The sequence below is a fragment of the Centrocercus urophasianus genome, unplaced genomic scaffold (assembly GCF_019232065.1).
Source record: "Centrocercus urophasianus isolate 14NV4802_14NV808 unplaced genomic scaffold, USGS_Curo_1.0 seq_16, whole genome shotgun sequence".
Lineage (NCBI taxonomy): Eukaryota > Metazoa > Chordata > Aves > Galliformes > Phasianidae > Centrocercus > Centrocercus urophasianus.
The window spans coordinates 20,086,269-20,110,327 of NW_024884711.1; the positions used below are offsets into that span (position 1 = coordinate 20,086,269).

General features: G+C 34.6%; 1 protein-coding gene across 3 annotated transcripts in view; it reads left to right on the forward strand.

The window, feature by feature from the left end:
• CRPPA (CDP-L-ribitol pyrophosphorylase A) overlaps positions 1 to 24,059 on the forward strand; it is a 107,001-nt gene that overhangs the window by 57,827 nt on the left and 25,115 nt on the right. For all 3 annotated transcript variants that reach the window (XM_042817539.1, XM_042817540.1, XM_042817541.1), the window contains exons 7-9: positions 1,949 to 2,038; positions 2,637 to 2,729; positions 6,570 to 6,698. In XM_042817539.1, coding sequence (XP_042673473.1) covers positions 1,949 to 2,038; positions 2,637 to 2,729; positions 6,570 to 6,698 — 312 coding nt within the window. The remainder of the gene's footprint in view (positions 1 to 1,948; positions 2,039 to 2,636; positions 2,730 to 6,569; positions 6,699 to 24,059) is intronic.

Genomic DNA, 24,059 nt, shown 5'->3' on the forward strand with positions numbered 1-24,059 from the left:
AGTTTTAACAACACCTCGTGCTGAGCCCTGCATTTTTGTTACAGAAACCCCATTCCTCACTAGAGATCTGGGGCAGAGTGGCTCAAAAGCTGCCTTTGACACCAGTTTGGAGAACCGTTTTATCAGGAATCATTGCTTAATTATATTTATGTTATTATTTGAGTGAGATGAATAAAAGCAAGGGTTATCATCATTGGTACTATGTCTTCAGTAACTTGAAAACATTAAGCAAGAAACCTGGGATAAAACTAGAAAAGACAGAAATGATCTGTGAATCTTTAAAAACACTGCATGAAAAATACTGATTCTACACATCATTGGGAAAAAAAAAAATCATGCCTATGCTGGCCAATGACATGAGAAATAAAAACAGTAGCATACATTTTATGATTATTTTATTTTTTATAACTTTTCAGAACTTTGAAAAGGTACAGTAGCACAATCCCAGCTGTTCTAGAGTCTGCTTTTTAACAAATAAATCAGTATGTAACTCCACTAAGCCTTTCCAGAGACATGCTTTCTTCCTTCTTGTTTTTAATGTGTTTCTTTTGAATTGAGTGTAAAAATTATTTTTTAAGAATTTTTTATTATTATTATTTGTTTGCAGAATGGCATGTTCAATTATTTTTTTTTCCTAGTATTCTAGTAGAATGAAGTAAAAAATGATGATATAGAGAAGCATTAATTTTTCAGTTCATAGAATTTAAACTGACTTTACTAGTTTGGAATTCGCTTGGTTTACCAGAAAAATTACATGTGTGAAGTGATATGCAAAAAACATGAAGATAGCTACTTGTGTTCTTGTTTGCATGTTACTAGAGGAGTGTGCGTGCTGCATGAGCCTGTGCTCATTTGAGAACACATGCATAGTTTCAATGAAATCATAGAAGGAAAGGGGCAGAATTAGGCATCTCATGTGTAGGAAGGGTTTTTTTAGAAGCTAACAGGCATTGTATGTTTATGATTTGAGAAGCTCTTTAGCTGAACAACCCACCAGTGAAAGGAGATATGTGCATATGCATATACTGCTTATATGTGTTTGTCTTGATACCATTTTGTGATTCCACCCCTTACAGAATGTAGTCCTAGCTATGCTTACTTTTCCAAGAGAGGAATCTAATTCCTCTCTGTTTATTTTTCCTGAAGAATATAGCTGTAAAACAAAAGCTTGTTGTACTACTTTATCAAATTGTTCAAGTTAAATGAAAAATGATACACTTAATTATTTTGGAATGCTTAAGCATTGTGCATTCTGGTATATTGGGAAAAAAGTAGGACTGCTTATTTGGGTCATGTTCCATTTACCTTCTGAAAAGTCTTGCAGAGTATGCTCCTGTTTCTTTCATTACGTAGAAGATTGTGAATACATCTGGAATTTCTGATTTTGCTTCAGCAGAAGTTCAATTTCATAGTTGGTGCTACAAACTAAATGTTCTCTTTTCAGAAGAAATTCTAAATGATTCTTCTGAACAAAATTTTAGTATACCTGTGCAACAGTTCCTTCATATATTCTTTATCATGTATTTTATTTATTTATGAAGACAATATATATATGCATTTTTTGAACTTCATAAAGATTTGCTCAGAATCAGAGAGCTGAAATAATTTGGTTGTCTTACTGTATTAGCAGCCTTTCATCTCTGGTAACAGTTGAATACCCTAATCCAGGCCGTAGCTCTAGTGTGTATGATACTTTCAGGGGTGATTTTGGATTGGTTTCCTCTAGCAGCACATTTCAGGAAAAATTTTCAAAAACCTCTGCAGGCTGTTGGACTCTGTGCTGCACTGTTGAGTAACCTACAAGTTTGAGCAGTATTTAATTCTTATATAGAAAATAATATTTGCTACTTTTACGCCATTTGAATTAACAATCTCTTGGATGATTGTAGAAGCTTTCATGTATATAAAATCTAATTCATGAAGTAATAATATGTATTTTTTTAATCAGGTTGAAACTATATCAATATCTCTAAGCAAACGAGATAACCATCTACAGAACATCTTTTTGGGACAGTGCTACAATTTTGTTTGCATAAATGTAAGTAGGAAGGATGTATGCTTTTATCGTTTGCACTAAAGCTTACTAGTAAAAGCAAGTAAGAGTTACGTATTCAAATGATACATTTTTTCCTAACCCCTTGATTTATCTGGACTGACATTTGTTTTTTTCTGATATACATCCAAGTCAACTGTTGACCTCCTGTTACATTGTTCCTCTCCTGGTTTCGTACTTCCTTTAGTATATTCCTAAGCCACCTGTAAATGAGAGGTGCAACTGAAAGTTATTTAAAATTTCCTTTTGTAGAGATTATAGTGAAGTGCCTTAAGAAGAATATCTTGTGTGTGGTCATCTAACTGTGCATTGCCAGTGTGGCCATAATAAGGGCCCTTGTATGGGAACAGGAGTGTTTTAGTTGAACTGTATCTGAGATCCTTTAAGATCCTTAAGCTTGTTGTATATATTTCTTGAAGGCAGTATTCTTTGTCTCCAGTTTTTTCAAACAATCATAATTTATCTGACAAAAGCATTAAAATAAACAAAAAACTTTTTTAGTAAATAATGGACCTTTGAATTCCTTTTGAATGTAATAATTCTTTGATGTTTTCAGTAATTCTGATCTTTTTTGTTCATTTAGGATAAAAAGTATTCCACTGAAGAAATCCAGCAGCTAGTGGATATGTTAGAAGAATCAAATATTCCTCTCTTACATCCAGTTGTTCTTATTTCAGTATGTAAATCCTATAATTTCCTGTAGAAAGTATCTAATGAAGTGTTTTTAACAGTTATTCTCTGTTTAGACTATTTTGAGAGACACTGCTATGTTTGAATAAAATTTAAAATTTGAACTGTAAATTAATTTGTGAAGAGTGTCATTTGCATTTCAGCAAAAGTAGTGCATTCTGACAGAGAATAAACCAACACAAGCAAAAGGTAAATTATTATATAGTTCTGTAAAAGATCACTTATGGCTGTTCATATTGAGTTGCTAACTTTTGTTGTTCTGTTGTTCTCCATCTCTTCTGGGGATGCCACAAATGATGGCATCTGCTAGAATGCTCAATAGAACGAAAATCGAATGCCTTTATTTTTCTGTTATGTAGTTTTTTAAAAATTTTAAAAATTATTATTGCTTTTCTGTATCAAGTATTAAAAATGAACTGTGAAGTACATAGGAGTTTAACTAACATACTTATATAAATGCTGTAAGATTGAAGCATATATTCTGATGTGGCGAAAGTTTTGAAGTGTATTGCCTGAAATTCTTGGAGTATTGTTGCCAGAATAATTCTAACATTTCATAGAGACAACAGCTGGAGATGTACATGACTTTTATTTTAGTCTGTTAAAATGGAGGTTTGAAAGTCTATGCACTCTAACCAGTTACAATTCTGTCATTATATTTTTTTGGCTTCCAAAGTGCATAGTCTAGTGATCTGGAGACAAAACTGAGAGTTTACTTCTGATTTTTTTTTCTTCTGAAATTTTATTACTGGGCCAATAAATAAATGAGAAATAGTGAAGATCAAGTATTTTCCAAATGGAAAAATGGGTATCATTGACTGTGTTAAAGTTATAATTGTTAATCAATTAGAATATTAGAATCATAGGTTGGTTGGAAGGGACATTAAAATTATCTGACTCCTGTGAAATGTGGAATGTTGGGACTTTGTTTAAACGATTGCAGGTATAATATTCTCGGCATAATATTTCCTGAGAAGTAGATATGGATGCAAATAATGGTAACACACTCACTATAAATCTCGGGTTTTATCTGTAATGTAGCAGATCTCAAAGTCATTGCAGTATTCAGCACCATTTTAAATGAAAGTGTACTTGTTTGAGCAGTCTGCTGCATGCACTACTTACTTCAGTGAACACCTTTTAGGATAACCGTAAGTTACCATCCCTGAAGGCGTTCAAGAAAAGTGTAAGCTTAAGGACAAGGTGGTGATGGATTGGTGGTTGGACTAGGTGATCTTAGTAGTCTTTTCCAACCTTAACGATTCGATGATTCTACGAGAGGAAATGATACATTTCATTCCCTTGCTGTTGTCCAGACAATATAATTCTTCTATTGTTCCTAGCAAGTATTTGAAATTTCCCAAAACTGGGCAGTGGGAGAAAAGTCTTACAACTAGGTGCAAGTGGTTGGTAGCATTTAAACACAGATACACGTATTTGTAAATATAAGCTCTAAACAATGAAGTATCATAGCTATAGAAAGACATTTTGTGCTACACTTTACATTATGTGGTATCTTTTTGAAAGAACAGGTTGAAGGTGGACTGGAAAGTATGTTTTAAATAACTAATATGTTAGCTAAACAAATCATTGTCTCATATTAATTACTGGGAACTGTTTAAGTCCTTTAAACTTCCGATCCCTAAAACTCATTACAGATGTAATGTCTGGGAGATAGAAACTTCTTTCAGCAGTCTTTAATTAATGTTGAGTGTCCTCTTCAATAAGGCTTATAAGTGGGATTCTCAGCTTTATTTTTTGTCATATACTTAAGTTAATATGGAACCTGAATGTACTGTTAGTAACTTATGGGTCATTTCTCTTTTGTTACAGAAGGGCAAATAAATATTTCTCAAAGTGACTCAGAAGTTTAAGCAATGTAATGGCATTTATATGCATATGTTTTAGGTACTGTCTATACTGGAAGCACTGTTCTCATCTACTCTCAAAAGTAAAACGGTCCCTTTTTGTGAAGAATTGAAAAGATAAACAAAGAAAGCAGCTACCTGCTTCCATTCTATTCTTGTAATCAGTAACATTTTGTTTTCAGCCTGAAGAACAGTTTAGAGTTTTCCATAATCAGAAAGTTTTTGTCTGTTTTTGATTTCAGAATACTTGTAATTTTTTTTGTAGCATTTTGATAATCGAGAGCCAGTTTTATCTTTCCTTCTCGTGTTTGACATTTTTTGGATGCAAAAATGACAGGTGTTACTATTGTGTTATCTGTTTAACCAGCTTGGGAAGAATGATCCTAGTATAAGGACGATCTTGCACTGGACGTGACAATGACTTCAGTCCATATTCCCTCCTTTGCATTAATTGTCCTTTGTACTGGTTCTTAAGGGAGGTTTTTGCAGCATCCGTAAGCTGGAGCAACAACTGGACTATTGTATCTGGTCATAGGAGAAGTAAGAAGTGCAGTGATAAATTTCATGCAGTTACTTCACCTTCTTCTCACCAATATTCAATCCAACCCTGCTATATCCATAATAATAGCATTCTTAAACTGATGTTACTTTTCATAATAATTTACGCTCACGTCTGTAGATGCAAGTACGTAACTGAATAGATGTGATCCTACTCTGGTTTTGGTAGTGCAGAAATAAGGGAATTCTAGTACTTCAGCTCTTAGTTGCTAGCATTTGCACTTCAGTGAAAAAGTAAATCTTGATGAGTTAGGTCATGTTGTCTCAAAACAACAGGCTTAAAATTTTCTTGTAAATATCCATAGAGGAGCAATACTAAGCTTTGCTTTTTTGTCAAAAGTAACCTTATCAAAACCATGAGTGTTTGGAAATTAATCTCTGCCTGTGTATTTGAAGAGGACAGCTTTGCTACTTGTGAATATGCACATAATAAACAGCTTCTTAAAAAATGTAGGAAGAGAAAATGAGTAAATGCATATTATCTGTCAGGATACATTGAACATGAGGTATAAAGGGAACTTGAAATATATTTTGTAATCACAGCTCTTTCAAGCTACCTATGTTTCTTCCTCTCTGTATAACTTAAAGATAAGTTTTATAGGGATTGAACTATTCAGCCAGAAAATACATTTTCTTATTTTAGTGGAAAAAGTTTTTACTGTTAAGAGATACCTAAATTTTACGTATACAAATTATCGTCCTTAATTTTGATTTCTGTAGTTAACAGGAACTTTGTGAAATAAACTGATTAAGGTGTGGGAATGCTTAAATCTTGGAAAGTGGTTGACAGAACCCTAAGCTAGTTAGTTCTTACCTCCCAGCTTAGGTTTTCTAAGACTCGCATTGTTTGTGCAGCATCCCCACTGGGTGTGAGACCTGCCTTTTCCTGCCCAGGAGTTCAGGATAGTCATATTTTATATTGCAGTAGTTTCTGTTTTTTAAGCATGAGGTATTTCATTGAAGTGAAACAAATATGCTGCACTGAGAGGTTAGTAAGTTTGAAATAAAACTTTGAAGAATAGAATTCCATTTGGAAAACCTTTAAGATGCTTGAGAAAAACAGCTTTATTTCTCCATTATCCTGATAAGTAAGAATCTGTGAAAGAGATTAGAACTTAGAAAAGAATGTTTGTTTTCTATTTTAGTTATTATTTAATTACAGCAATGTGTTCTGCTTTGTTCTGATGTATTGATTTCACAGTTCTTTGAAAAGAAATACTTGTCATTAAATATGTGAGTGATGGAACTCAACTTGAATAGAACCTAAGAGAAACCTTGATTTGCCTGTGTTCTTGTATGAGTGTAACAATGGCATGAGATATTAAAAACAGCTAGGCTAAAATAACACAATTTGAAAAAGTGCTTTTTTTTTTTTTTTTCTCAAATTTGTTCTTTTGCAGGTTCACTTGAGTACTTCAGAAAATACTTCTTTCAGCGTTGATTTGGAAGAACTAACTAGAATGAAGAAATTTGCAAGGGAAATGAAAAGGAAAAATATTTTGGTTTATGGACTCCTTATCCAACATAAGGTATGTAATTCTTTTTCTTCCTGCAAAATATCTATGTTTGTGATTTATATGATTAATGATAGAATCTTCATCTAAAACAAAATCAGAGGGGGTTAATTAGGACATGGAAAGTGTTATAGAAAGATTCTTGCTTGTTCTCGATCAAAATCGAGAAGGACCTGTTGTTATAGGCAAAAATGTTTGCATTTTGAGTAGAGAAGAACAAATGGCAAACACTTTTTTAAAACATGAAAAAGTCACGGCTCTTTTTTCTTTTTCCTTTTCTGCTTTGGAGCCTATAAAAAGTAGTGAAAACATTTTTAATCAGTGATTCTGATGAATTTTACTCTCCCCATCAAGATAGTGTTTGGAATTCAGGTGACAATTAGAGCACAGCATAGAGGTGGTGAAACAAACACTATCCGTGTCTCCAGTAACAGCCAATTGCTTCAGCTGCAGGGAAAAAGAAATGGCACTCCGGCATCTTTTGCATTCATAGAAACTATTTGAAAGAAACCATTTAGACCGGGAAATGCATTCTGCCAACCAGAAAGGTAGAGACTGCCTTGCATCCACTGTAGAAATGCTTTTTGCTGCTTTTGTAGAGATTTTTACAACCTAGTCAACAACAAACAAGGAAATAAGTCAGATGTTCAATGGAATTTTTAGTACAGAAGGATAAATGTAGTCTTACCTGATATTTTTTTAAATGAGAAGTGTTTTTGATTTTGTATGTAATTGACGAAAGCTCTCTATAGATATACCTGACAAAAATATATCTAACAAGATTTTCCCCCAGATTCTATTGGCTTTATTAAGAGATATGTGTATCAATACCTATTAGTTTATACTTTTACAAAATTATGGTGTCAACCATAAATATTTTGTATGGGACTAACGTTATTATATGATAGTAGGTCCTTTCTCGTTTGTTTAACATTATAGAACATACATTTCTTTTCAGACTTCTGTCTGGTGCTCTCAAAATTCAGTTCTTCTAGGGTGAATTCTGTCTTCCTATGACAAAAGTCATTTGAATAATTGGTGAAAAGTAGCTTTAGGAGGTCAAAAGAACCCTTTATCGTGGTCATAGTTTAACATTAAAACATGACTTGAGTGTAAGTGTATTTGTTTCCTCTTAAATGGAGTGTATTATGTTTTGTATGCAGATGGACCAAATGCATATAAGCTCATAACAGCAGTTAATGAAGCTGATTGAATGGAAAATCTTTTATAACCATAGACTTGTAGAATGACTTAGGTTGGAAGGGACTTTGAAGATGATCTAGTTTCAACCCCCTGCCATGGACAGGGTTGCCACCCACAAGACCAGGCCACCCAGATACATGTTTAGCTCATTTAAATGAGCGATCAAGTCCACCAAAAAGACATATCACAAATTATTTTATACATTTTTAAGCTTTCTGAGAAGTTGAAAATTAGAAAATTTGTAAGCATCACGTGTTCTGACTATTTCTTCTGTGTTAATTCTCTGTTAATTTCATATATTACTTTATTAAATAATACAAGCACAAGTTTAGTAATTAAATAAGAAAACTTACGTGTCCTTTTAATAAAAAAGCATGTGTCTTCACAGGCATGCCCATGTGTAAGTAGGCTGAAATATCATTATTGGCAATCACTGTGTTTTATTTGCCAAAGAGCAAAAGCACTCAATATACTCATGTAATGTGCAATACGTGTGAGCTTTAATTCACCTGAGTGTGTGCGGCAGTTGTGAGAGGAAGTGCTAGCACTTCACTTTGCTCTCCCCTACACAGCATTCCGTATTCATCTCTGCAGCCTGGGCTTCAGCTACATACAGTTGAGTCATGAAAGATCACTAAAAGTCGCAATAAGTGTTGAAAGTTTATGAGGTCACATTACTAGCCCTCCAGGGCCACATGCTGCCTGGGGGCTGGAGGTTGGACACGCCTGCTTTAAAATGTGTCCTGCTCGCCAAGACTTCATACTTCAGAGCATGATTTGAGAAGTCACCAAGGTATTTTACTTCAAGTGCAACCCATTAGGTAATACGTCAGTCCTCAATTTGTTTTTTACTGAAGTGAAAGTTCATGAGTATCATTTTGATAAGAATTTGACTCTCCAGCAAACTTGTAATCACATCTATCCTTTTAGATGTGGTATCTGTTCACTGCTTGCTAGCTAGAGTGTATGCTGTCACACTTATACGAGCTGCACGCTTGAGAATGGAACAGTGAATTTAATACTGGCATGATGGGGAGTCTGTAGGAAGTGAAACCATAAAAAGCACCAGGTGCTGTAATGCAGGATGCTTGGGCTGTAGTTGCAATTTCTGTCAGTATCCACTATCTGGAAGTCTCTGGAAAGTATGAATTATTTTGGAAGAAGATTGATGATAGATTTCTTCATGGAGCTTCCCTCTAGCTGACAGGTTATTTCATCACTATATCATCATATCATCACAACATGCACAGTTGACATGCACTTTTACTAGTTCTTAAATTTGAGTAAAATATAATGGGCAAATAATTTACTGAGATGCATTACTATTGAAATAGAGGTGAAATTATTTTACACTTGTAAGGTATATATGTAAGTAGGTGTGATGATATGTTGATATGAGAGAAATAAAAGAATATTAAGGGCATTGGTGAAGGTTCTACATTAGAAAAGTAGATTGTTGAAATAAATCCTTTCTGAGAGGTATATATCCTTTTGAGATTAATAGATACATTTTATATGTTTTTGTATACATAATGTTTTGGAAAGGGAAGTGAAATGCTTTTGGAGCCAAGGAGTACATTTTTGATTGGAAGTAATATGATGGTAAAGTGTGTTTTCATTTTCATTTGTTAAATGCAGTGCTTATTTTATATTTAGAAAAAGATATTTAATAATTTACTAAATATTTTGTACTCCAAGCAGTTAGTCAGGAAAATTAAAGGAAAAGGCTTTTATATGCTGTTTAAAGGAACTGCTTCCTACTTTCCATTTGTTCAAACTGAACGCATGTTCACAGTCTGTTCACAAACAGTTATTTCTCTCATAAACGTTATTATAATAAGAGAGAGACAAATCCAGTTTTAATAGAAGGTATTAATAGTCTGCGATGGTGACGAGGTTGACAAAGCTGCAAGTGAGTTTAGTACAAGTACCTTACTCTGAAAACTGCATTGGTATGGTATGTTGATATATCATATCAGAATGTTCTTTTGAAATAGCAGCCTAATCTAATGTGTGACAGTTCGTTCTGCAAACTAGAAGGAAAAGCTATAAAAAGAAGCCAAATTAGTCTTGAGTCGCCAATAAAACACTGTTTTATTTGAAGAATTCTAATGAACCAGAGTACACAATAGGTAATGTCACAATATTATAGCCATGTCTGATTCATGTCATCCAAACTGCAAGACTTCAGAGGGGACCTCAACTGCATGTGATACTTCTGTGTTCTGAACAATGGAATAATATTGAAATGGAGCCTTGATATCACAAAAGCTTATTATTATTTTATATATATTTTTATAGTACACTATATGGCTAATGGTTTTATATTGAAGTATGTCAATTAAATTTTAAAAAATACTAGTTAGTCCATATGCTACTATTATTATTAAAGTAATAATCTCCCTGGGGCCCCTGTATGCTGCTTATTTCATTTCACAGTCAATATAGAATTTGATCAGATGATTGCAATCTAATTAGAACAATTGGGGTGCTGGAGAATTCTCCCTGTTTTCATGATAGTACTTTTTATGTTTCTACTTATCAGCTGTAATGATATAATATGTTCTAATGGATAGAAAAATCTATTTATGGAAGTCTTATTTTCAAGAGCCAGAAACTGAGCTCTTAAGTAGCATGATCTTGCAGACTGTTCACTCTTTCATCAAGGAAGATGGGGTAAGTGAGTGATGAACTAAAAGTGCCAGAGTGATCTGGGCTGTTAAGTGTGTGGGACAGAGAGGGAAACCACATCCAGCTTGAAACTGTCTGTGTCAATAACCTCACTGAAATTTAAAAGCTTATTAAAGCTTTTAAGGCCAAGCAAGGCATTCACCAATACTGATTGATGTTTATGGACACGAGACACTATTTGATCCTTCATAGTTAATTATTATGTACAATAATTTGAGGTTAGTCATAACTCCATATTTTGCAATAGGTAGAACTGATATGATTGAAATGTTTGTAAGCAGACCTTTAAATAAAACTATATAGGTAATTCTTGAAGGAAATTTCCATGAATGAAAGATACACAACTATTCAATGAAGCTGTATTGAGGTGATACTCAAGAAATCATAGAACCACCCATTTACCTTGGGAATGGCTCACACAGAAATATTGTTAATGTCTGTAATGTTAAACTTATCTTCAAATCAGAATTTTTTAGTTTGGTGGATACTTTTTGATAATATTCATTTGCTTTGATGAAGAAGATAATGCATGGTGGAGAATCATTGCACTCCATCAGTACTTTTACACACCTGAAAAATTACAGATAACTTTCAGACCCAGCTTGATGATTCTCTTCGTTTATTTTTTTTCTCCAGGATCAGCATTCATTCTTATATTTTGTGGTGTGAATGTGTGTAAATCTCAGTGGACTTTGTTCAGGAAGTATATATTTGGAAACATTAGTCAATTTTGCTGATTTATCATCAGAATGTTTTGTCTGTCAGGCTTTCTCACATAAAATCAAATTTAAAAGAATTCCCAGAAATAGCACAATATTAAAGTGTAGACTTACTATTTGTAACAGATGTGTATTATCACATTTCTATAGTTTTTTATGTTTGATGAGCATTTGTTTCTGTCAGTGAAATATTTGTGTTATTTTTTTACAGAAAACAATTTCCAAATTTAATGCTTGCAGAACACAAGGAGGCATAGTTCTAAATAAATACTTTGAGTCAGGAAAGAATATAAACACTTACGGTAAATTATTTAACACAAAGCCTGGAAGTCTTAGTTCTGCTTTCAAAGTTCTTGTGTGTACTATTGCAGGAACCGGTACTGCATGCTGCTAATTTTAGTAGGTACTCGAAGCCTGGTGCATGATTATATTGGTCAACAAATTGTCACTGTGATTTTCAGGATATTAATAAGTCTGTCCATCTTGAAATGGTGCACAGGTGCTCTTATACTTGCTTGCTCAGCTTCTCTTACTACCTTTCTCTGTCACTTCTCTCTCTTTTCTTTGTTTCCCCTAAAGTCTTCATCCTCCCCTAGCAAAAATAGGTAACAAATTAATGGATTTAGTACAACTGTGCAACTTTATTAAAGGCACTCAAAGCATTTCCGCAAGCTAACTTTGCAGTGTGGTACTGAATTCCCGGTGTGAAGAAGAGTTTTTTAGAAAAATAATTGGTAATCTTTTGGGTTTTCATTAAATAATTGTCTGAGTTTTTATCAGGAGAAGATTGGAAGCTTGCTTAATTTGTCTCTGCTCTTACAGCTTCAAGGATTTTAACAAGCGGCAGAGAATATGACAAGATCAATGTTTTATGCCTTTTACACGTGACCCTTTTAGACTCATTTCACTCCTGAACTTTTAATTGGACATCACCATGTCAGCCAAAGGCACTTAAACTTATCCTTAAAAATCTGGCCTTCATTAAATTGGTCTTTAAATTTCCTTGATTTCATAGCCTGGTTCAACCATTCTAGGAATTTTAGTCAGTAATGACTCTTGGTTATTTCTTTTTACAGATATTTCAATTGTATAAAATAATACTGTTCTAGAATAGTTTAAAAGAATGGAGTAAAATTTTTGTGAGCAAATGAGTTTGAAAGGGGAAATGGCAAGTTCTCTTGGGGAAGGGAGATACACTCTAACTTGCTAGTTTGTATGGTTTAATTATAGCAGATACTTCAATGTGATAGGGAGTAAACAGTGAATTGGAACCATTTGCAAAAACAAATATTATGAATATCAAATCTGAGTTTGATCTTTAAATCTGTTATTAGTTATCTGTTATCTGACATTTTTTCCATATTAAGAAAACTTTGATGTTGACCTACTATCTCTTATTGGAAACATACAAACATTTAAAAAGAAGGAATATTGACATACAGCTTTGTTTGCAAACAAACTGCTTTTTAACTTTTCTTTTTCCATTGCTAACTTGCTTAATTAAAACATGTGATGTCTGTTGTATTTGTTTGTGAACAGTGCTGCAATTCCTGGCTTAAAACAGTGCTTACATTTTTTACTCCTGGAGTAAGTAGGGCACCAAACCAAGAGCATCAAAAATTATTCTTCTCACTTTTCTTACATGCTGTTCCCCAAAGGCATCATTTAACAGGTACCCAAAATACTCACCTATAGAGATGTATGCATGTGCTTTTTTTGGCTTTAGCTCTGAATACATGGAGGAGCAAAACAAAAAAAGAAGCTTATTAAAATTGCTAGGTATGCTTCAGAGGTATTTTAAAAATGTTATAAGCTTGCTATTGTGTTCATTTCCTCATGGTTTTTGTGTTCTTGTGTTCTTCTCTAAGGAAAAAAAATGGCAGAAATTTTTCATGTATATTTATATATATATATTTTTTTCCCCTAATTTTGTAGAATGGCTTAGTTTAGAAGGGACCTTAAAGATCATCTCATTTCAACCCCCTGCTGTGGGCAGGGCTGTCACATACTAAATCAGGTGGCCCAGGGCCCCATCCAACTGGGCCTTGAATACCTTCAGGGATGGGACATCCACAGCTTCTCTGGGCAACCTGATCTCACCATTCTCTGAATGTCCTATCTCTGCATTCCCTGATAAAGAGACTTTTCATCTTTATTGGATGGTTGCAAGATTCTTCCCCAGAGACTTTATTGTATCAATGCAAAATTTAATTTTTATAGCTGAGGTATGAAACTAATCGGATTTTATGGAGTTAATGCTCGCTTGACTACTAATGTTGATATTGTTTCAGTACTTTACTGTAGTCATCTTCTATCACAGATGTGCTCTCTTCCAAGTTTTGTATTTTATCGTATGGCAAAGATGACTAACAATTGCACATTTTCTACAGGCAAAGATCAGTAATTTTTACTCCCTTTGTTTACCCAATGGCAAGGATATCTGTTATGCTTCAGAATTTTTTATTGTGCCATGTGAATTTCTGCTGTATAACTTCCTCGGTGTAGCTGGTCTGGCTGGGACGGAGTTAAGTTTCTTCAGAGCAGCTCACATAGTTCTGTTTTAGATTTAGATTGACAGAAACAATGCTGATAACACACCCGTGTTCTAGTTATTGCTGAACAGTGTTTGCATAGTGTCCCACCAGCAAGTAGGTTCAAGGGGGACGCAGGAATCTGGGAAGGAGCACAGTGTGACAGCTGGTCCCAGCTAACCAAAGGGGTACTGCGTGCCACATAAAAAAAAAAAAAAAAAAAAAAAAAAGGGCTAAAAAGAGGTGGAATATGTCACCACTGTATTATAATCTCCAGCATTTGCAGTCTGAGCTAATTAAATTTGGTTTTAAAACAGTCTTTGTACTGTTATTTTCCTGAGCTAATTTTTATTCATCCTTCTAAATAATATTTTAACTATATTTGAAACCTTACAAGTGTGATTTCCCAGCCAGCTCAGAAAAGTCCTATTTTCTTTTGGGAGGTGGAGGCCCATTACTTCACAGTGTACTCAATAAGTCTGCTTGATTTATAACTGTTTTGATCTCTGAAGATTCCACCAAGCAAAATCTTTTACAAAATATGACTGTTTACATTTGAGTTTGATTTGACCTGTATGGTTCTGGCAGCAACCTGAATGCTCACTTTTAGCAGATCCTCAGCTTCAGCTTTGTCACTGACTCAGTTTTTCCATTCCAAGGGTGACACATGCTAAGTATCTCTGACTTGTGTAGTTAATTCCAGTGTTCAGTGCTTATACTTATCAGTCCAGGTGTCGAATTATGTAGGCAAAATTTTTAGCAAAACATCTGAGAGAGAAATAATATATGATCCCTGCATAAAAAACAGTTAATTGAAGTACGCTTTTTAAGCCTGATTGCACTAAAACTTTTATGTCCTCAAGTTGTGCAGTCTTAGAAGCTTGTTCTTTTTCTGCAAGATCTTTCATTATCCAAAATGAGAGAAATGGACGTTAGAGCTGGGTCACATTCCAGTGCCATAGTTCAGTTTTTGATTTTTCTCCTCAGAGTGTGCTTTGTGCTCGCAGTGTTTAAAGCACAAAGATTAGTCTGTGGAATTGTGTCATTGACTGTCTGTGGAAGCTTGTAGAGTTCGTGAATTAGAATTGTTGGTCTTGTCAAAAGTGACATCATTTGCATTTTTCTCTCTGATGTTGTGAGTAATCTTCCTCCCTCTTTTGGTAGTATTGCTGCTGAAAGAAAAGATATCAGTTCCTTCTGCCTGAGGTGAATTATTTCTTTTCAGGACCACCCCATCAAAATAGCAGTGAAGGTACTGTTCTTGGGCACTTTGTTCTAATTTTGTCTACAAGAAATTTGAATGGAAAAGGTTTCCCCTCCTCTACCAGTTGTATATGTTGCATAGTAATGTAACTCTTGCAGGTTTAAGACATGGGATAACTGGACAAAACATGATGTAGTAGCCCAGAGTTAGAGATGAAATTTCCTGAATCTGTTTCTGAGATAGAATGCAGAGGAGTTTGCCATTTGTATTTGATGTTTGGGCAGAAGAAAATTTGAAGCAAATGCGTGACATTTCGGAGTCTGCATTCATTTCTTGAATTTTCAAAGCCATCCATAAAATGCTCCAGATGCTTTCATTAGGCAGGAATTTAACTCTTATTTTCCTTCCTGAAAAAATAGTTGTCATACTGCAATGATTATGGCCTAAAATAATTACATTCATTTGAAGAGATTGAATTATTGAGGTTCAAATAAATGCATACAACTACAAATAAACCTTGCTGATTTTTGTATTTCAGAATCTGTTCAATAGTAATTGGTGTTAAGGGATCAATTATCTGAAAACTTGAATGGAAAAAGGTTCCAGTGAATAGTTTGAATTCAAACTATTTTATAGTTATATTGGCATAGTGTATTTCTCCCAGATGAAATATTTTATGGTGAAAGCATTATTTAAGCATTCCTTAAGCGGGTGAGTATTACATCATCCCACAGGAAAGACTCTTACTGTTATTGGAATTCTATTATAGAATAGAGGTCTATAAGTGGAGATGCATTTAGGAATTTTATTGCACATCTTCTCCCAAACAACTTATCTGTTTTGTTTGTTTTTGTTGAAAGCACATTTTTAGGAGAAATTGAGTGTACTGGATGCTAATTTATTGTGTGCACATTTTTAATAATGCAAAGTTAGATAAAACGGATTATTAATGTGATATGTATATTCTGGTAAATTTGTACTTATATATTTAATCCTACAGGAGAGCCTGAACTAAATGTGACTCTAAGCAGAGCATGGTTTTAGGTCAGTCATTGTGGGAGGCTGTAGGCCACTTCTAAGTTTCTACACTTATCTCTGGCAGGGAAAGTTTGGTCTGATAGAAAGTATGCCTTTTCCTATGTGCATGGAATAAGTAGATCATCTGTGATTACTTTGATACTGTGATAAACATGCAATTCAGAAGCTCTTTTAGAGAACAAAGATGAAGTTGCTGTGAAAATCACCAATTTGTAATTCTTGGACGTGTTCAGAAAGCTGTAGTCTGTAACTAATAATTGCTTAGTTTTGAACTGAGAATTAACATTCAGCAGATTTACAACGTAAAACGGTAGACACAAATTGAAAAAACGCATCTTTGTCACATGTGTAAAGCCATTTTACCAACCAATATCATCTCTTTGCTGAAATAGTTGATTGCAAGAATGAGGAAGGGGATAAAATTCAGTGAACAAAGGAAAGTAGCTGCTGAAAATTCTAACATTATTCTATCAGGTTTTCACAGGTTGTGGCAGAAACAGAAATAGCAGACGTGTGCCTGTTCTGGCTAGTTATTAGTTCTGCATATTATTTTTGTACTTATTTATTGTACTTATTTTGGTAGTAGGGCTTGTGTATATAGTAGAAGAGCAGGTATGATTTTATGTGCCACCAGCTCCTTGTTACTCAGTCTATGAGCAATTGGAAGAGGTCTGTTCTAAAAGGGCTTGATTTGATATTTTAATGCTGAACAAAATCAGTGGCTAACATATACAGAACTTCAGAAATTAGAGTGAGAAAAAATGTGATTCATCATCCACACTGTACACGCAGGGTTATTAATTTAAGTGAACACTCTTATCTTTGCCCTCCTCCTGTGTTGGTTTTAGTACTCTTGTCCATCTTACATAACTGACAAGATACAACTTATCCAAAACACACATTCTTTGGTGTACCAATCTATTTCTGATTTTTTTCTTTGGCGAAGAAATATTATGTAATTAACTCTGGATATTTTTCCTTGTCTAACTCTTTCAACTAGGCTACAAACTAGGCCATTCTCCCATTCTATTCAGCAAGTGCATATGTCTTGTACTAATTCACATTACAAAGTTAAGATAAACTGCTTGGAGGCTGAGTGGCTCAGTGCCTAATTATTGCCTACGCATTTTCAGTTAATAGAGACATGAGACATGCGAGTTAATGGAGACGTGAGCAGTATCTTCTCAGATACATACTGGGATACACTGAAATGTTCAGGGTTTTTATTAAAAAGCAACCTGTTATTTTTCCTGCAGTTACCTGCCTGAATCACACATTACAATTACATGTTGTTTCATAAGTCAAGATCTTTCTTCATGTGGCATTTTGAAAATGACACTCTCACTTGCTTCAGGTCAAAGTCCATCACAGGCTAAAGCACTGCAATGCAGCACACTTAAGGCAGCTTTTTATTTACAGGAAAAGAATGAAGAGGACATTTATTTTATAATAGTGTATTTCCTAAACATGTATAGTAGCACTGATGAACCCATCAAAGTGGTATAACCACAGCTGTAACCCACATGCTTTGTAGATATGTAAGAGTTGCAAGTATGAACCGTTTTCTAGAATAGCTGTGTTTAAGGTAGTACTTGCCAGCATAATTAGGGATGTGAAAGATCAGATTCACTTGGGATAGGAATGTTGGAAAAATAGCTCTGAGGGTGCTAATTTATAGCATAAGCTTTATCATTGACTACTTTGGTGTTAATTAGTCTTGGCTAGTACAGTCCTATGATGTTGATCCAATATGCTCTTTTTTTTTTACTATGGTTTTATCATTAGTAGCAGCATGTTTATTATTTCTTAAGCTTTAGGGTGTTCTGTAAGCAAGTTGATATCCTTGTATGTTGTGTTTAGTTTCAATTTATGTCATCTCTATCTTTCAGCTTCATTTAGTAACTAAACTATGAACAAGGTACTTGTAAAATTGACACTCTCACTTAAATATGGAATGGTCATGTTGGGTAAGATTAGGGAAAACTCCCTTAGGTCAAAATAACCACTTTAAATGTGCAAAATGTCTCTTTAAATGTGCAAAATGGACTATAGGTGTGAGTGAGCTAGGTGGCTAATTGGAACAAATTAGGACTGCATTATGGATTTTCTAAACTATCCTGTTGGGCATCTCTTTGGAGAGACTGTTGAGACGCACCCTTGAGCTTGAAGAAATAAGTACCTTGCTACTTGTTAGTTCAAAGAGCTAACTTCTCATTAGTTCATTATTGATCTCTTAGGCTCAGCAATGAATTTATTTGACTTTTCCTAATATTTTCTTTTTCTTTTTTTTTTTTTTTCTTTTCTGTAAAACTTTATCTGCTTTATCTGAAGTAATTTTTTTGATTGTATGTAGTCCTATTGTAAACTTCTGTCAGACTTGTGATCAAGAATTCCCTATGTACAAGAAATTATAAGCAGTGTTATGTAATTGTCATGGCTCTATTACCTGTCTTTGATCTATACCAACAGCAGCAGTTATGCTCCACAAGCTTGATAAAATAGGAGGCAGAAAGTCTTGATATGTATGTACTCTGAAGTTGCTTTCTAGCTGAAGAAAAAATGTAGTTGAATACCACCTTTGTATATGTGAACAAAAATTTCTCTTCTAAGTCAAATTTGAATTTGCATTTCTCTCCCTCCAATTGAAACCAGTGAATTCTTTTTGACAGAAAAAGTAAGTATTTAAAAATTTAGGAGAAATTCATAGGGTTCACAAATGCAAAAGATACTCAGCTGCAGGTATGCACTTCAACATGAAGTTGATTACCTAAGTTTTGAGGAGAAAGACTGAAGTCATACCCTGTATTCAGCACTTTTTACTGACTTGCTTTGGTGGCTTTTTGAATAGAGAGCTGTTCTTTGAACTCCAACCCTGCTGCCTCAATCTCAACAGGCACTTCACCTGAACCATAAAGATTTTGCTACTGATATCAGTGATTATTGTATTTGTGTGCTTTCCTAGTTACAGTTCATTTCAGAATGATAAAAGGAGGCACCAATGTGACCATTTCTGTTTGTTTTTTTCAGGTAAATTCTGAGACTGTGAAAATATTGTGTTTACTTAGTAAACCTTTGAGGTTCCCAACAACATCTTACTAAATATTAACTGTTCAAAACAAACTGATAAACTTTACCTTTTGGAAAAGTACTCAACCTAAGCATAATGACAGTTCTCTAATTAGGAAAGGAATATTCTTATTTGCATGGTTCTCATGGGAGATGAAAGTAAATTTAAAATATGGAATGTTTTCAGCTGTGTGGCTTTTTTGCTGACTTAGCAAATGCTTGTAAACTTTCCTAACACTGTGTTTAATGGAAAATGACCAAAATCCTGTTTTTACATTTATTATGATTATTAAGTATCGTTTCTTGTGTGTTAGATCATCACTGCCACTTTTGCAGCTACTCTGAAGTATCCCAGCTTCCTAACTTCTGGCCTTTCGCAGGGATCTTTAATAGAGTCCATGCTCCCATCTGACCCAGGAGCTCAGAAATGGGTTGAGAGATTCAGTAAATGCAGAAAACTTTATTTTAAAATCTTTTCCTCCCTTTTTCTTCTTAATATTGAAAGTAAACTGCATTCTGGCAGGAAGCTCACCAGCCAGGTGATGTAAGGGAATCTCTTCCTGCAAATTAATCCAGTTTTAGCCAGGGGATGCATCTATATATGCATTCTGTTGTACTTACTTAGGATTAAACATATTTTTATTGAAAGATGGAGAATAAAGGCAAGGCAGGACTGGGAGTTGCAGGAAACACAAAACGGAGAGTAGAAGAGCAGCAGTGAACATAGCTGAGTGTGGAATAGGTTATGGAGTCCACAGTCATTTTACTAGCCCCAGTAGCCTTCAGCACTAGGTGAGCAACCTGATTTGTCAGTGCTCTGCTCTCCCCAGCGGGTCCTGCGGGAGTGAAAACGTGAGTCATCACTGGTATGAAATCACTTGTCCTTAGTTGTTGGAGTTCTGCCACTTCAGTGAAGTCTTTGGATTTTATAATAGAAAATTCATACAGCACAGGAGGTTTCATCCCCTTTTCTTCATAAGTGATGTAATGTAGAAGTAATCATGAGGTGGCTCAATCAAATATAGACTAATGCCTGAAACTTTTCCAATGAGAATAGAAAAGATACTGCAATATCCACATAATCTCTGAATGTGAGAGGGGCACTTCTACTCCTACTGAGAGAACTTGGAAACTATCAATAAGTACTTCATAAATATAGATGAAAGCACTAGTAGCATTTTAACTTTTTTGGAAGATCTAAGGCATTTAAATTTAAGTATGCAGTTCAGATGATGTATCTCCACTTGACAATTGTAAAATAGACCATCTTTTTAATATTCATTCCAGGGATTTATGAGCAAAATAAGATTAAAGATGTGATTTTAAAATAAGATAGGACAATTCTGAGAGCTGTGCTTTGTAGACATGCTTGGAAATATTTGCTTTAATCTACTGAGATAATTTTTAGTACATACAAAATATATTTTAAGAAAATGCAGTTTAGGACAACAGACGTGCATTTTATGTAAATATGTTTTATCCACTAAACATAAAGTACTATGTTGAACTGATGAATTTATTATCATGGCAATAGTATGAATCATGGAAGAAAGATAACACAGAAAGAAGAAAGGCAGAAAAGATGAATTGTTTTATATATCAGTGAAGTTTTGTAATGAAGACAGCATTTTTTTAAGTGGCTGGGTATAAAAAAATAAGTGTTGATTTGCAATCCCTGCAGCATAAATAGTACATTTCTTCATCAGTCAGCAATATTTTTATTGCTGTAATTATACTCAGAAGCAATAAAATTTTAGACATCTGATTTTATCCAGATGATAATTAAATATTTATTACTCAAGTTTCTAATGTTTATTTTGAAACAAGACATTCCTACGCATGCTCACGCGTGCAGGCACGCTCAGGGCCTTCCAAGAGCTAGAAATGCATACAGTATCAAGGAAGCACCATGTGTTCAGACTGCTTGTTAAATTCATCAAGCTTCTCATTTTTGAGCTATGGCTGTTTCCTAGGTGGATTGAATCCTTATTCTTTATGACATATTGAAGGGTAAAGTGGAGGCACCTAGGAAACAGTTCTATTTTGTCAGATATAAATAGAGGTAGCAGTGATGCAGGTTATGTTCTAGTTGTGCTATTTTTTTCCACTAGCTGGAGATTATCAGCATCGTTCACTAGAGAAGAAGCTAGGATGCGTATTTTTAGTACAACCAAATAGACAGAAAGAGCTCCTAATAAAAATTCAAGTGGCAGAAAGGAGTTTTAAAATCAGAAAAAATAGTTTTCTCTTCAAAATTCTCATGAAATTGGCCTATCATGCTCCTTAATTTTTGGTCTTTTCTCCACCCTGGAATCAAAGTTAGTATCAAGTTAGCAAATATTTAGTCTTCAGATGAAGCATTTCGAGTTTTTTAACTGTCCTCATTGAAAACAAGATGCAATGATGAGTAACAGTTCTTGAAACTCAAGTTAATTTGTAAATCTTTACGCAGACGCTCTCTCAGCAATATGGTAGCCTAGGGCAAGTGTCTGCAGGAGTGAAATGCATGCAGATTCTCAGCTTTAATGCTTAGACCTTAGTGATTCTGCATTTTTCCCCAACAGTGTTTTATAGCTTTTAAGTTTATTTTGCCTACCTACTAATTTTGTTCCCCTCAGAGGTTTTTAACTGTTTATTCTATGTTTTTATTCTGCCCATAATCTGTGATAGATATTTCTTCTATTTAGCTTTTTATATACACTTGGAATTGTTATTGCTTTCACTGCAAGTGAATGATATTTATGAGATACTTGTAGAGTGATTTATCTCTTTTCAAGTATCATCAAGCTATTAGGTTTAGAAAGTATTCATATTCCTTTCTCTACGTCGGTGATTGATGACAGGACCACTGAAGCTGTGCTCTGTGTGGGGGAATGCTGTGTCTGGCCAGATCTGAAGATACAAATCTTGGCCTCTATTATCTTTTGTTAAAAGACATGGGAGGAGTGAGCACAAATGATCAGATTTGGAAGAAAGAAAAAGTGGTGGGGAATTCTTCATCTTGAGCTTGAAATAGAGGAAATGTTTTATATCGTGCTGAATCTTTAGGCTGAGAAGTTTGTTTTTAAAGGTTTTCTTGTTTGTTTTAAATGTATTAGTTAGATATATTGCATAATTTTGATATATTGCAATCGCAGTCTTGAAAGAAAACATTTACTTGAAAATCTGTTCTGTAGCATGCACAGTTATTGTTCAGTATTTCAGAATTGATTTTGGTACTTTATACTAGTATGTATGAGTGTATGTAAACCACGTGGCTTTCAGTTAATTACGTGGAAGAAAGCTAAATTAAACTAGACTGGGTAGGAGCTCAGAACATAGGAGAGTGAAGGGTTTGTCTCTGTGTATTGCTGGGAGAAGCAGTGTGTTTAGTCAGTGTTAAGATCCATTTGCTGTAGTAATTGTACTTCAGTATTTCAAAAAGCTCATCTGTGCATAGCTGTAGTAAAGCTGTGTTGTGGTAGAGCTTATTTTAAGGAGTTTGATTCGTTTAGTGAAGAAGAAATAAAACCTTAGAGCAAAAGTAATGAGTTTTGAAAAGAATTGTGTAACTGAGGAAAAAGAACTACTTAATGTCTAAATTCAGTGCTGCACTAAAACACAAAGATGAAAGGTAACAAACCAACCTGTGATTTCATTTTCACTAATTTCATTTCGTTAATATTTTGAAAGCTTTGTCAATCTGTGAATGGCAGTGAGCGTCATATCCGTTCTTTCAGCAGCAAGGGTTTGGAATAGAGGACCATGGAGACTTCCTCTAGTTGTATGTTTCTGTTGAAGAAAATGAATTCCTAACAGCTACTCAATTATGAAAATGACTGTGCCAGACTGCTCGTCGTACTTCACAGAGTGCGCATGTTAAAAAGTGTTTCTCAGTTACTGATAAAGATGTTCAGGAGAGACCTAATTATTATCTGAGATGCTAAAGGAAAAAAATTCAGTGTCAATTAACAAAATTCTGCAGCGATGCTGATATATTCTCTTCAAAAGGAAGACCTTTTGAATACAGGTTGGTGATGCCACAAAAATGAGATTAGCAAACTAAAACTCTTAATTTGGAAGACAGTAGAGAGTTTGTTATTAACATTAACAACATTTTGCAAGATTATAAAAATGAATTAAAGTAATGATGGAACTATTCTCTCCTTTAAAATTGCGAAGATTATAAAACTCCAACTGCATTGAACTGAATGTGTAGATTTGCTGAAAAGTATAAGTAACACAGATTCCTGTAGGAATTCTCTAGTCATTTTTACTGCAAACTTCTAGTTTTAGAACAAGGTAACTACTATGGTATATCATAGAGGGTCAGTCATAATGGTATTTCATAGTATGGTGATGTCATGAAGCAAGCTGGTGGCGGAAGGCTGTGACTTTGTCTCTCTGCCTCAAAAGTTCTGTGCACACCATATCTGCCATCTCATGTCCAAAGATATTTCTGGCACGTCCTGATGATAAGACAAAGTAGGAGTGCTGGTAGAGACTGCTAGAAGTTGTATTACATATTTCTTCCTCCCTAGACCGAAGTGCCTCCAAGAAGCCTGAAGTCAGTTCATCTGGAGTGGTATCCTCATGGAGTAACAACCACAGCTGGAGAAGTAGCACTGCAATTCCTTCCATATTTGTTGTTGACAAAACAGTATTGCAAAGAGACTGTGAGATGAGGCTCCTGAAGGCGTCATGGTGGCACTTCTATGCAACCAAAGACAGAAAGATGCAGAGCAGAAGTAGAAAGAAAAATAAAAATAAGGCTTTGACTCCAGAATCAAGGCCTATAAGGGAAACACATGTCACTGCTAGCATTATTGTATGTGACAGAGAAGAGGGTGATGTGGTTCATCTGAGAGTATCCAAGTGAAATACCTGCTGTCTGGAAATCAAAGATTTGTGAAATAGCTTTCCTCTGAACTGCTGAAGTAAGAGT